The sequence below is a fragment of the Sciurus carolinensis genome, chromosome 10 (genome assembly GCF_902686445.1).
Source record: "Sciurus carolinensis chromosome 10, mSciCar1.2, whole genome shotgun sequence".
Classification (NCBI taxonomy): Eukaryota; Metazoa; Chordata; class Mammalia; order Rodentia; family Sciuridae; genus Sciurus; species Sciurus carolinensis.
The window spans coordinates 91,943,835-91,959,005 of record NC_062222.1 but is presented as its reverse complement, the minus strand read 5'-3'; the positions used below and the strand labels follow the sequence as shown (position 1 = coordinate 91,959,005).

The following is a 15,171-nucleotide window of genomic DNA, read 5'->3' as shown; positions in this document are numbered from 1 at the left end:
TAAAATAAAGGTCTATCAACAACTAAAGAATATTTTTAAAAAGAATTTTTTAAAAAGTTGGTTTCTTCCTAAGGCTGAATGAAGTACACAAGAAATCTCATTGAGAACATAATATCCTGGCTTTTGAGAGTTTTCCTTGGTTACTAAATAACAAGAATCAATTAAGAAACAGTTTTTTTTCCCTGAACATCAAACATAACTTTCTTTAAAATAAAATATTAAATTGAAAGTTTTATTTACTGTAATAATTATAGGTATACAAATTTGACAATTGATTGAGATTTACTGATTTTTTAAAAATTGATTTTGAGTTCAAATAAGTGATATTGGACTGAAAGATGTTTGACCTCAGATCTAAATCAATCTGAGTTTCAAAAACTTCTTGGAGATATTTTAAAGTAAAACTTTGTGGGTAATATTAAGTTAAACATTACATTTTATCTTTCAGTCTTATTCTACAATGAAGAATTTACTTAAAGATTATAAAAATAAAATAAAGGATAATGTTCTGTGGTTCTGCCCTCAAATCAGCTACAATTGATAAAATATTCTACCTCTTTGAAATAGTATATAAAATAGCGATAGGTAAATTATTGAAGTTTTACTGTGTAGTAGGCTCTAGTCTAAATTCTTTACACATGTTATTTAATCTGTTCAATAATCCCTTGAGATTTTTGAAAGGAAAACTCACCTCAAGACCACAATTTGGTAGCATTTGTGAATATTTTAATATTTTATATTATGAATGTAAAAGATGACTAGCAAAATGCAGTTATCAGGATTCTTAATGTCCCAGCAATCTTGTCAGGATTAGAGACAGAGATTTCAGAGTTATTAGAATTTAATGTGAATTACTGGTTGAAACTGCCTAAGAAGAATGTTGTTCTGCTAAAGACATCTCAGAAAAGAGTCAGGTAATGTGAGAACATTATGTCATGGGAGCCAAATGTGGAAGGGAACAGCAGCTAGGGGATACATGCAGGCAGGAACTGTACAAGGATCTGAGAGGTCTGGCACCAATGTGTTTGAAACTGTCAGATTATTTCTGTTTGTTTGTTTGTTTTCTTCCAAGGAAATAGGATGCAATATTCAGCTGAAGGAGTTGGGATGAGACAGGTTTGGGTGGAAGGAAGATGAGAAATATTCCTTTTTTGTAGTTATTCATGACAGCAGAATGCATTTTGACACATTATACACAAACGGAGCTCAGTTTCTCATTCCTCTGGCTGTACATGATGCAGTCACACCAGTTATACAATCATACACATATATAGGGTAAAAATGTCTGTCTCATTCCACTGTCCTTCCCACTGCCCCACGCCCTCCCCTCCACTCACTCCTTTCAGCCCAATCCAAAGTTCCTCAATCCTCCCCCATACCCCACCGCCCATTATGGATCAGCATTTGCTTATCAAAGAAAACATTCAGCCTTTGGTTTCTTTTTTTTTTGGATTGACTTAGTTTGCTTAGCATGATATTCTCTAGCTCCATCCATTTACCTGAAAATGCCACAATTTCATTCTTTTTTAAGGCTGAATAATATTCCATTTTGTATATATACCACAGTTTCTTTATTCATTCATCTGTTGAAGGGCATCTAGGTTGGTTTCATAGTTTAGCTATTGTGAATTGAGTTTCTATAAATATTGATAAGGCTGAATCACTGTAATATGCTGATTGTAACTCCTTTGGGTATAAACCAAGGAGTGGGATAACTGGGTCAAATGGTGGTTCCATTCCAAGTTTTCTGAGGAATCTCCACATTGCTTTCCAGAGTGGTTGCACCAATTTGTAGTCCCACCAGCACTGTATGAGGGGGCTTTTCCCCCCACACATCCCCACACTTATTATTGCTTATCTTCTTGATAATGGCCATTCTGACTGGAGTGAGATGACATCTTAGAGTAGTTTTGATTTGCATTTTTCTATTTGCTAGAGATGTTGAACATTTTTGCATGTATTTGTTGATCAATTGTATTTCTTATTCTCTGAAGTATCTTTTTAGTTCCTTAACCCATTTACTGTTTGGGTTATTTAGTTTTTGGTGTCAAGTTTTTTTAGTTTTTTGTATATCCTGGAGACTAGTGCTTTATCTGAAATGTGTGTGGTAAAGATTTTCTCCCATTGTGTGGACTCTTCACATTAATGGTTGTTTCCTTTGCTGAGAAGAAACTTTTTAGTTAGGATTCTTTCCATTTATTGATTCTTGATTTTACTTCTTTATGAAAAATGGAAAACATATGTACTGGGGAGGTATAATTGGTTCCTTAGACATTGTTAAGTGCTATTAGACTTTTGTTTTCATTAATTTATCCTTAATAATTGTGATTGTGTGCTTTTCTCCAGCAATATCAGCTACTCAAGTTTGAGTTTTTAATTTATTTTATTATTTTTTCATGTGGGTATATGTGTGCATTTTAAATAATTAAGGAGGAGAGATGAAGTAAGAGATAATAAAATCTAGACTGGTCAAAGAGAAAAGCTTGGACATGCAGTAGGTAATATTTTATGAACAGACAGACAAAAAATTAGGTCTGGGGATATTAGCAAATACCCCAAACAAGAAGGAATACAGGTTGTGTATTAGTCTGTTTTCTGTTGCTATAATACAATACCTGAGGCCAAGTACTTCAAAAGAAAAAGTGTATTTAGCTCAGTGTTGGAAACAGAAATTCCAACAGTCATGGCAATGGCTTTTTCAGTGGCTCCCCTTACTGCATCATGTTATGACAATTGGGAGCATGGCAGGATTGCATATGGAAGGGATCATACAGGAGAGTCAGGAAAGAATACCAAGGGAAGAGGTTTGGCTTGCTCATTTTATAACAAACTTCTTGCAAGAAGTAACTTGCAAGTAACTTGCAAGATCCTACAAGAACTATTACTTTCATCCCTTCCATGGGTGAAGCCTTCTACAGCCCGATGACATCCCACTAGGTATTATTTCTAAAAGATTCTGCAACCTGTTAACATTGCCACATTGAAAACCAAGCTTGCAACATATGAAACTTTTCAGGACACACTGAAATCATATCCAAACCATAAAAGGTTGGTAGCAATTATCTGATGGCAAGAACCTCAAGGGAGCTTGGAATTTTCAGGGAAATCGTTATTTGGCAGTGTCTCTTCACTACCTTTGGGATGTAAGAGAATCAATACCTTGAGACTTTGTAGCTGTTTAATTTTACCCAATTCATAGAAGAAGACTGTAAAATGACCTGTGACTGAAAGTGACAAAGATAATCACTGATTGGCAAATTAGTCACCAAAATGGATTCTGAACTTACCACATTCCCTGGGTACAGACCAGATTCTTCTAATTCCAAGTGAATACCTCCCTTTAACAGACACAATAATAAGGCTTTCAGCCTTGAACTTTTCTCAGTATTCTACTTTTCAGTAGTGGTTTGCAATTAGGAGTGTTATTTGTTTTAAAACGGTATCTTTTTCTTTACCTCATTTGGAAGTGCTGAAAGTATAAGTCTTAGTTACCTAAAATAGAAGACTGTGTATTAAATCATTGGATTTATAATTAAAATGTGCAGACAGTACAGTAGTGTTAAGTATCTTGAGCCGCTCAGTCTACACTTGAAAATTTCCTAATCTGTATTTCTCTTGGCTAAGTCCCAATTGTTGTTGAGATTTCCACTGCATATAATTATGTATTTTTAAAAGGTCTGTCATCAAAATCCCTGGCACTTTAGTAAATGTGCCCTTTGAATATGAGTTCTGGAATACTTGGGATTGTTGGGTGTAGAGGAAGTTGATATTTTAAGCCAGATACTTCAAAGTGCTGACAAAAGTCCTCTCTGTTCCAGAACTGACAGTGATAGTCTAAGATTAAATTTAAAACCTTTTAATTATTGGCTTAGAGAGAAAAACCATGAGCATAAAAGGTAATAATTTATTAGCTGAAGTATTGACATTATTGAATATCAGCATGTCACATATACCAAGATGTGGCTCAGAAGCTGGCCCATTTTCATTGCAGGAGCTATTGCATTTTTCTGTTTTCCTGCCTTCCTTGAATTTGCTGCACCTTGCTTGATTAGATGTAGGAGAAAGAGATTCCCAAAGATCTCCCATTCAATAACATCTTACTTAACACTCACAGGAATTATATTAAAATTATTGTGCCCATTTGTGTCTACTAGATTTTCTTTTTTTAGAGATATTCTTTTTTTTAATATTTCCTGTCAGCTTCACTGTTCTTTTACTTACTGCTACACATTTTGAATACTTCTGACAGTGTAAATATCTTCCAGTCTTCTCTGTTAATGTTTCCTTTGTTACAATATAGAGAAAAAGACATGTTATAATATGTGAATATAAACCACAAACTTTTTTCTATACTGTATATACTTTTAACATTTTCAACAGAAATCCTTTTCAGCTAGGAATCAAAAATTTTTCACTTTATTTCCTTTTATTTGTCAGTTTCCCAATTCGCATTAAATTTTTAATCTCTTTGAATAACCTTTTGTGTTCTTCATATAATGAGTCAACTTTCCCACATCATTTACCAAACATTCCATCCTTTCCATTGAACTTTGTTCTACCACACTGTCCTTAAATTATCAAATTCTTGTAAAATATTTCTCTTATTTTAGTCATAATTTCATTAAATGTATAGCTCAAATTTAGAGCCAATGTATTTATGAGGTTCAGTCATATTAGCCATATACATGGAGAGCTCTTCATTTATGGAGGTCTTCCATTAGATCTTTATGTAGGTTTTTTAGAGTTCTTCCATTAAGGCCTGTTCATTCTTTGCTAGATTAATTTCTAAGTTGGTTTTGTTGCTATTATGAATAATTTCTAGTTTCTCTTTGAATTTCCACTTTGTTATTGCTAAATAGAACAATATCAATCTTTGCATGTTGATTTCATATCTCACATGAAATTTTATTGATAATTTTAACAATTTTTCTTACAGTTCTTCACCTTTTTGATGGAAATTATCATGTTATCTTCAAATAATAATTAAAAATTATATGCACAATTCTAATGATACCAGTTAATTTTTTCTTCTCTTATTTTATGTGTGAAGACAGTAAGTATTGTGTTGAGCAGTTTCAAAGATAGCCTGTATCCTTGTTTTTGTGTCGAAATTAAAATGTGTGTGCCTGTGTGTGTGTGCCTGTGTGTGTGTGTGTGTGTGTGAATCTCAAAAGTAACAGAGAAACTGCCATGTGTGTGTAAGTGCAAATATATAATGGAGAAACTTTAAAGTATGTAGAGAAACATTACATTTGATGTTAGCTATGAATTTTTTAAAAAGTAGATAATTTTATTAAGTTAAGGGAACTTTTATATAATCTTAGCTATTTATGTTATTTTTTATTTCCATGAAAAATATTAAACCTCATCAAATAGTGTTTCTTCATTTACCCAGAAGTGTTTTTTCTCTTTTCTCTTAAGGCTCTTCATATAATAAGTGACATGATTGATAGAACTTAACTCTCCTAACTATTTTGTGATAAATCTTAATTCATTGCGTTGTTTATGCACCACTAGATTTTATTATTTAATAACTTATTTTGTACTTTTAAATAAGTTCTTACATAAAATGTTCTCAAATTTATTTTTTATCCTCTATCCTTATCTGGTAAGCTATAGTTATAAAAGTTTTTCTTCTGTTCTATTTAGACTTAACATACTTAAGAAAGGGATTATTTGTTATTTGAGTATTAAGTAGAACTTATTTGTAAAAAGCAGGACTGGGAGGCTCTTCTGGAAATGTAGCAGTAGATGGATGACTATTAATACCCATATATTTATATTTAGGTGCACATATGCATATTTTATTAGTTAAAATTCAACTTAATTGCATTATCATCAGAGAATATGCTTTCATTGGTATTGGTTCTTAATATTTTATTTAAGCTGTCCTTTGGGATAAATGTACTGTATTAAAATGTGTTCTTTTGGCCAGGCACGGTGGTGTACACCTGTAATTCCTGCTCAGGAGACTGAGGCAAGAGGCTTGCAAATTCAGAGCCAGCCTTAGCAACATAGCAAGGCCCTAAGCAATTTGATGAGACCCTGTCTCAAAGTAAAAAGTAAAAGGAGCTGAAGATGTAGCTCAGTGGTTAAGCATCCCTGGGTTTAATTCCCAGTACCAAAAAACAAAGCAGAACAAAACAAAAATTTGTTATTTTGTGCTTTGGAGCTTTTTCTGTATCTACAAAATTGAATTTATTATTATATTACTTAAATTTTTTTTTACTATTACTTATTTTCTTTTTCATTTATATCAGTTTAGAAAGACTGTGTTAAAATTCCTAGTAACAATTTTAATGAGGAACAACTACATCTCATTGGACTTTCTGTACTAAAAATAAAACTGAAAGAGATTGTGGGTGATTAGTTAAGACTGTTCGCTGCCCAAGTAATGGCTCCTAGTATTGCTCCACTAGCTGTTGTTCAGGGGATTTTTTTTCCCAAAAGTTTTACTAGAAAAACCATAATGGATTTTCATTTTTCCCTCAAAGTAACAAATTTAAGAATTCAGGGTGAACTTCAGAAGTTCTCACTAGTTAATATCCTTCTAAAGGCCACAGACTTTTCTTTCCTTGGGTCCCTTCAAATTTAAATCCCAGTAATATTGTTTTACTCACTGTAGAGGTGAGTACTGAGGCTCATAAAACTGCAGTTACTTTGTTTTTATAACCTGTCATTTTCAATACAGAGGTCCCAACATATGAATTAAAATTAATTTTCTCATGTAAACTGCAGTACTCCGGGTTTCTCTTTCAGCATTCATGAGGAACCTGCATATACCCCTTTTTAGTTCAAAATATGAAAATTCACAGATTTATAAACAATCTTATAAAGAATAAGTTACTCATTCCAATTTAAATAAAACTTGTCTGCGTCCTGCTGTGCTGCAGTGCTTCCCTGGATTCTATGTAAGGAATCTTTAGTAAGTACAGAGGTCTTTTACATACTCGGTTGTGCTTTTCTTGTGTTTTAGTTGTTCTTACGAGCAACTTTTAATAAGTTGTTTATTCACAGAAGAGGTATGATGAATGTTTCTGCGGCAGTTGGTGAAGAGAGAGGTGATGATGCCATATGGCCTGATAAACAGTATAACAGAAACTCAACCTGTCAAAACACAGTTGGCAACAACAAAACATTATTAATTTCCAGACTTACTTTATTTAAAAAGTTTTTGTGCATCCTCTAAGATACGGCCTCCAATATATTCCTTAAATTACTGCATCACTTTACATTCCAGTGACCATATTCAATCAGCTCTTGGTTCCCAGGAGTTAGTGAGGTCTAAGACTCAGTCTAGATCTAAAAGCCTTTGGACCTCTGGTAGCATTGTAAGGAAGCATTGTAAATTTCAATGACTAATATAAATAAATTGGAACTAATCAACTTGTTGACAATATTTAATGGTTGTTAAAATGTTGCTGATTAAACAACAATTTTTATTGAGTATAAGTGCAAAGCTATCAGAAAGAAACATAAAATTCTTCCTGTGCACATATCTGATCATTCATTTTATCTTTTCTATTTAAAGTTTCAAATTTTCAAAACCATAAGAAAAAAATTAATGAATCCAACTGCAGAACTTATTTCTCTCTCTGAATTTTCATGAACATTTCACATATGATTTCATGGCCTTTATTCCTTATTTGATGGTCAACTGATTACTTTATGAATCATTACAGTTACTTAGTGGATTTTTCAATGCCATGAACATAATATATTTATGAATTTCACTATTTTTCATATATTCTGTGAATATCACAATCCTACAATGACCTCGTCATGACCCTTTGTGTTTTTAAACACTGGGAACAGGGCTTGCCGGTATGTTAACACGGTGTCTGTTGGATTATTGCAATTAAGCCGGTGGAAGTGCATCTACTGAGGTTGCTCTGGCCACTTTTTGAGTCTGAGTAACTGATTCCCCTTAGTCCTCATGGTGGGAGTATTGTTGACTGAGGGGGAAAAGGGCAAACCTCTTCAATATGTAGATGCATTGGTATTTATTTTTCCCCCTTATATAAAGTATGAAGCATAATTTTATTTTGAGAAGCCCACCCATATTACCTTTCTAATTGTTATAGTAACTCCAACCAAATTTAAGGGTTCAGGGAAATCTTTATTTCTTTTACACAATTAGTTTTATATCAAGGAAAGTAAATCCAGTTGCATGTTGAAACTGGAAATGTTGGAAGACTAATCAATAATATCTGTATATACACATCATGATACCTCTCCTGTTAGCTGTTAAACAGACACTTCATTCACCAGCCCAATTTAGCTAATCTTCCAACAATTCCAGAGTATCCCAGACTGTATTAATCTTGAAGTTGATGGGATTAACAGTTCTGCCAAAATCATTCCTTTTCTATTATTTACTGTGAATTATCAGTGACCAGATCTTTTGCTTCGGACTAAACTCTCAGACATACTTTCCATCACCCCATCTTGCCTCACACCAATACTTAGCCATCCTATTATTAAAAATATTCTGTACTATAAATAAATAAAAATCCATAAAAAGGAAAATAGAAGGAAATTTTTAAAACTACTTAAAATTTTTATCTCTTTTATATTTTTATTTTCAGATATTTCCTTCAAAACTGTGTCAAAAATAGGGTTTTTTTCTGTTTAATAACTATTGAAGTTAGAAAAGAAGTTCCTTTAACTATAACTAACGTGATCCATTCATCTAATTTCTGGGTGGGATAAAAAGGATTGAACCCTGGGCTTCTTTATCACTAAGCTACATCATCAGATCTTTTTATTTTTATTTTTTTTATTTTGCAACAAGTTCTCTCTACCTTGTCCGGCCGGACCTCAAACTTGAGGTCCTCCTGCCTCAGCCTCGATAGCCACTGAGGTTATAAGTATGAGCCTTCACACCCAAGCTTTGTTCATGTTATTTCTGCCAATTTATCATATATCTAGACTGATATTATATCTTTATATAATAGCATGAATAGGTTAATATTTTGGTTAAGAAATCTATCCTTTTGAGTTAAGCTTAGTTTGAGCTAAGCTTCTATAGAATTAGATATTAATAGCTTTTGTGTGTGTGTGTGCTTTGGATTTTTATAGACTATATTAGTGTGTGTCTAATAATCATCAGTATGCAGAGACTTCTGAAAATTCTGATCTTGAGTCTAATGTTGAGTTTTAAGGTAAATTTTATGACAGTATCTAAATATAATTTTAGATATTAGTAAGAATAATATATTTTACCAAAGAACATATGCTTTTTTTATAAAAAAATTAAAAAGTCTTTTCTTATTTGTCTTGAAAATTACGAGATATTTTGTTTGATCTTGAATAAATAGACATTTGTAAGTTATAGGTCACCTGTAAATTACTGTTAGTATCTACCAAGAACATTTTAGACTTCTGTTTCTATATTTTGATAAAAACTTAAAATACTGCAGTGAAACATTTTAGTCATTTAGCCAGGAAGGAGAGTTGTTTGAGTGGATTTTTATTAGTAAACCAAAATGAAAATTATTCAGCTTTACAAACTAGTTCTGTAGAACTGCTATGTAAAACATAAATAAATAAATCAAAGATATAAAACTTTGCCTCCCAAATTGACAACAGTGTTAGCATCGGCTTAACTTGAATTTGATGGAGATACATTGTAAAAACAAATTCTTTAAGCTAATAAATTATCTGACAAAAATGATGGAACTCTCTGACCTAGGTAATTTTTATTGGCATTCTCTTTTAAACCACTTTGTGTTATTTTTACTGGAGGTGAAATTAATGAATATTTTTGTCCTGTAGCATGAACTTCTACATAAATATGCAATTGAAATCCTTACAAAAATTAAATGTTTTATTAATTATTGAACAGGTTAAGTCACTGGAAAAAAAAATTCTAAACTTGAAGTCTAATTTGGTATATTAAACCTGTTATATAAGAATCTTGCAAGTAAGTGGCCTAAATCTAAAATATTGGTTTCATATCAAGAAGCAGCTTCCAATTCAGGATCTGAGTCTATACTGACATTTTCTTCCAGTCAACGGGAAGGCACAAATGGTAAAGGGGAGCCCAATTCCAGTTCTTTAATTGGCAAGTCAGAGAAATGTCACAATTCACATTTGTTCCCATCCCAGTGAACATTACTACTTCAACACATAACTGTAGCTAACTCTAAAGGAAGCTTAAAATTAGCAGTCTTTGTGATTGGGTGGAGCCAACTGAACACTCCTCACAACTGTCCACAGAAACTGCTGAGATATACCTGATCTCTCTCTCATTTTCATATTTCGCATTAAAGTTAAAACATAACACATCGGCAGTGAGTGTGCAACCTTTGTATTCCAACTTTTTAAAACATTGTATACCTTGATAGAATTTTGTAAAGCATTTTTGCATATATTCATGTTAGCCTCTATAACTTGTCTTTACTTGACACTGTACTATGTGAATTAACGTTGAAAGAGTTATTCCAGTCATTAAGCTGCCATTACAGATGGACTATGCTGATACAGTTAGAACCAATATACTAGAATACGTATTGTGTTGTTTGTAACTTTTAGCAATTAAAGTGAAGATATTTAGTACGAGCATTTCTTCATGGGTACTTTTTATAAGTGTTAATTATAATAACTTCTTAGAAATTCTTCTCTTTTGCACATCCATGGCATTCTTTAAATGTCTCTTAGAATTACATTTTTTTGGATTAAAACTCTCTTTTAGTGTCTTAGTTCAGCATTATCCAATAGAACTTCCTGTGATGATGGAAATGTTCTAGAACTGCACCATCCAGTATGGTACCTACTAGCTATATGAAGGTTTTGAACCCTTATTATGTGACTGATGTGAGTGAAGAACTAAATTTTAAACTTTATTTCCTTTAAATGAATTTAAGTTTAAATAGTTATCTGGGGCTAGTAACCACCATATTGGATACACAGTTCTAGTTACTCCCTACTCCATCTACAAATTTATTTCAGCCACATCTCTTTTACCACATCATTTTACTCCTGAAACATCCTAAAATGAATTTAACAACTCAATATATATGAATTTGGTATTTTATTATTTGGGTGAAGAATTTTATATTTTCAGTGTGACTGTCCTTTAATAGTCTAGTAATCATAACTGTATAATATTTATTTATTGAATGCATTATGTTAGACTCTGTTCTGAGCACTTAATAAATCATGTCTTTATCCCAATAAATTTGCATTATAACAAAAGGAACCTTGTTTATATTTAGATTATAATTACTATGATTTTATAGATATAAACACAGGCACAAACACAGGTTCATTAATTTTTGTCTAAGATCTAAATAACCAGTAAGTGATTGAACAAGGAGGTAAACCCCAGGCAAACTGGCTTCAAATATCAAACTCTCACTCCATTCTTTACTATTTCATCTGGAGAATGAGTTTTTTATCGGTGGTTCTCTTTATTCAAAATACATCACAGATAGGCCCTCTTTGAGAGCATTTTTTTTCTTTACACATAATACAGGAAAATATATTCCCTCTGGCAAGAAGGAAGAAAAAAGTACAGATGGTTTCTCTTCCTTTTTTGTTCTATCACAATTTCTGAGCAGGAATTCTGTTTGTAAAAAGATGATCCAAATGTTCCCTAATTTATCTTAACTAATTGGGCACTAGGATTTTAATTTATCAGAATGAAATTTAAAAGTTAATAAATATAAGTGATAATAAACAGGTGCTGCAATTTACTTCTATTACTATAAAAGATTATTCAGTTTCTTTTCTCAGTAAACTCAAGGAATTTTAAAGTAATCAATGTTGATTGTTTTCAAGGGGCTATAACATTCAACTTTAACTCAGGTTAATCATCTGTAAGTTAAAATTTTTAGAAGCATACTGTCCAAAATTAAGTAATCTTACCTACTAATACTATAGAATAAGGATACCTTTAGGTGACATGAAATCTGTCATTTTAAGCATGCCCCCAAGCCTTTTCCAGATTGCTCATAAAATTTCTCATTCTCTAGAGAAATGTGATCTCTAAGAAATAAATGTCTCTGTCAGTTCACAAGTAATATAAGCACATGATGAAAAAATGAAATTTTTGAGTCTCATAAGGGATATTGCAGAATTGTAAAATTGATTTTATTCCTTGTTATTTAAGTTCTCATGGTCATTTTAGGATTTACCTTCTGGATATAAAGGGAAAATTATGATACCTTCTAGGGAGGTGGGAACCAGAGGCCTTTGGGGAGAAGGAGAATATTTTTTTCATATGAAATTCTTTGTCATAAAATGCTAATGTTGGTGTTCTTGTCTTTATGTCTATGCATTCTTTAGCTATGAGGATAACAGACCCTTCATCAAGTAAGAATGACCTGAATGGCTGATAAATTCCATTTATCAGTGTGGTCCCATGAACCAGCTGTCAGATCAGTACTGAAAAATCACTAAAGCTTCTGTCATTCACATTGAGGCAGAAGAGCAAACTGTGCAGGAAAATACTCTGGCATACAACTTACATGCAGAATAAGTACACTGCAGGTGTATTGCCAAAAAATTGTTTTGCTCCACTTCCGTTAATTGGATATGACTTGAATTCAGTACCACAGTAATTGCATTTCCTGTGGTACAGACTCGTTTCACTTTGAATAGCTTTCTCTTTACATTGTGATATTTTCCTCTGTGCTGCATATGTCTACATTTCCGTTGTCTGTTTGGGCATCATTCACATAAAATTACTTTTTTATTTAGTAGTATATCTTTGAAATGATCTTATGGGTATGAAATTACCCAACTACAATTGCTATTAATTATTTGCTATATTTAATTTTCAAAAAGGAAAAAAATGTCTCCCAGAAAAATTAAATTTTACGTATGCAAAATTATCTCTTTCAAATTTGACACCTTTCACCTGATTAGTAATCTCATTTTTTATGAATATATTTAAGTTTCTGAAACACAGCTACAAGTATGTAGTAGTTTATTAAATATAGGCATATATGTTAATTTTGGAGGCATTTTTCATATACATTTTAAAATGACTTGTCCTGCAAGAATAAACTAAGATTTGGCAACCTATGGGCGACCTTGCTATAGACTTTCAGTTTGTTCTTCTGGTGAAGAGTCCTTTGTTTTCATTTTCCCTCAATGCCATTTCACTTACTTCTTCATGCTTTTGCTTTTTTTTTTGCTTTAGAAATTGGGAGATCATTGCCGTTTTATATCATCTAACCCTTAGCTCCATCACATGTTTTCTAGTGGATAATAGCTGACTTGAGTATATTTTCTTATCATCTTATTTCTAAATCTGAATAGCAATTTTGCCTTGATTTTATGGCAATTCTTTCCATTTTTCCTTTTTCCCATGTCTGTAGGAAGCTGAGAGGCTTTTCCTTCAGTGTTCCCATATTCGTGAAGTCAGTTGTAGAGTAAAAAGTTAACATCTGAGATGTTTTCTCCTTCATATAAACAAATATACCACATGTGATAACAAACTTCCTCTAGGGACTTTTAATTTTTAAATGTTAATGTCTCACATTAAATATGTTCAATTTAGTGGCACTTAAATCTGAAATAGAGTGATTGTTGTGGGAGAAAAATAGCAAATACTTATTATCCATTTTAATATGACTTTGGGACCATGTAATTCATTCCAAAAAACTTGGAACTCAAAATTATGGTGAAAGTTATGCAGATTTCCCCTTCACTTTGCAAAGTTTCAATCCCCATAAACATTTCTTCCTTAGACAATGTAAATGGAAGATAACAGTCTGCTGAAAAGAAATGTTAGCTTGCTCTGTTCAAGGAAGGCGTGACTGGAAACAAAACAATGGGTATATGAGTGCACAGCAGTCTTGACCCCTTTGGTCTTGTTCTCCCATCTACTTAGAAGTTGAGAAGGATTCCATTTTCAGTTATTGGAGTCCAATGTATTAGACAAATTCATTTTATGTTAATAATAAATACATAGCCTACTACATGTATATGAACTTTTTTACCCACTTATTACTATTGTAAATGGCAGCTTGGAAGAAACTAAGAGAATGGAATGAGAGTGAGAATTTGTCTTCCATGCTCTACTATTCTTTTCATACCACTCCATCCCCATTCTCAGCTTCATCCTCTTCCATGAGTTTACCAACACTTCAAAAAGATGAAGATTCCCTGAGCCTTTAAGCTTCTTTTCAACAAAGCTGCAAAACGCCTAATTGCAAAAATCTAGTCCAACATACTCGAGGAGACAGTAATCCAAAGAGTGGAACTATTTTTTTTTTCCCCATTCACTGTATCTCACATTTATTCTGTGTAGGTATAGAATCAAAAAATAAAAAAATAAAATAAAAAACAACCCCAGGATTTTTTCAGTTCAATTCACATGTGTACTCCAAAAACTGGTTCCTTCTGAGTTATGTTTTTGTCAATCAACACTACATTTTTTATGGAAAAAGAGGAAATTTGGAAAAATAAGGTAGAACTATTTCAGTTGAAGCAATAACTTGTAGCAATAATTTGTTCAATCAAACAAATGTTATACCAGTGAGACCAGTGGAGACTAACATAACTTTACAGAATTCTCGCCCTTGCCATTCACCATAATTACATCTCCATACCATTTGCATATGTGCTGCAAATACATGAATAATTTATGGCACAAATCTGCTTTTGCTTAAATGAATTTGTGTTCATAACATTTTCATTCACATATATTTCCTCAATCTTGAAAACTTGTAGCCCCATTAAAATCTTAAAGTACTTATACCACCTGTCTTACATTTTCTGTCAATAAAACTTACCATAACATTTTTTTCAGTGTCAGTATTTTTGACATGATATGGTTGTATTAAAGATCAAGTATTTGATAATTCTAAATTTTCTTTTCTCTCTGCAGGTCATGGGTTATAGGTGCAATAGCTCTTCTCTGCCTGTTAGGATTGACCTGGGCCTTTGGACTCATGTATATTAACGAAAGCACAGTCATCATGGCATATCTCTTCACCATTTTCAATTCTCTACAGGGAATGTTTATATTCATTTTCCATTGTGTCCTACAGAAGAAGGTAAGCTAGAATTCTTAAAAAAGGAATTCTTATTTCAAGAATAAATGGCATACATGGCATACATTAATTGAGAACAAAGCAACCTTAACATATTCTAATATATTATTCTTGATATGTCTGTCTCTAGTAAATAAACATATTGCTTCATTTATCTTTTATA

General features: G+C 32.4%; 1 protein-coding gene across 16 annotated transcripts in view; it reads left to right on the top strand.

Annotated features, from left to right (window-relative positions):
• The window catches only part of Adgrl3 (adhesion G protein-coupled receptor L3), a 776,587-nt gene that overhangs the window by 695,714 nt on the left and 65,702 nt on the right, over positions 1 to 15,171 (top strand). For 10 of the 16 annotated variants that reach the window (XM_047566096.1, XM_047566098.1, XM_047566083.1 and 7 more), the window contains 2 exons: positions 12,292 to 12,318; positions 14,843 to 15,011. In XM_047566096.1, the coding sequence (XP_047422052.1) occupies positions 12,292 to 12,318; positions 14,843 to 15,011 (196 nt within the window). The remainder of the gene's footprint in view (positions 1 to 12,291; positions 12,319 to 14,842; positions 15,012 to 15,171) is intronic. The other 6 variants (XM_047566090.1, XM_047566088.1, XM_047566089.1 and 3 more) reach the window with 1 other exon arrangement.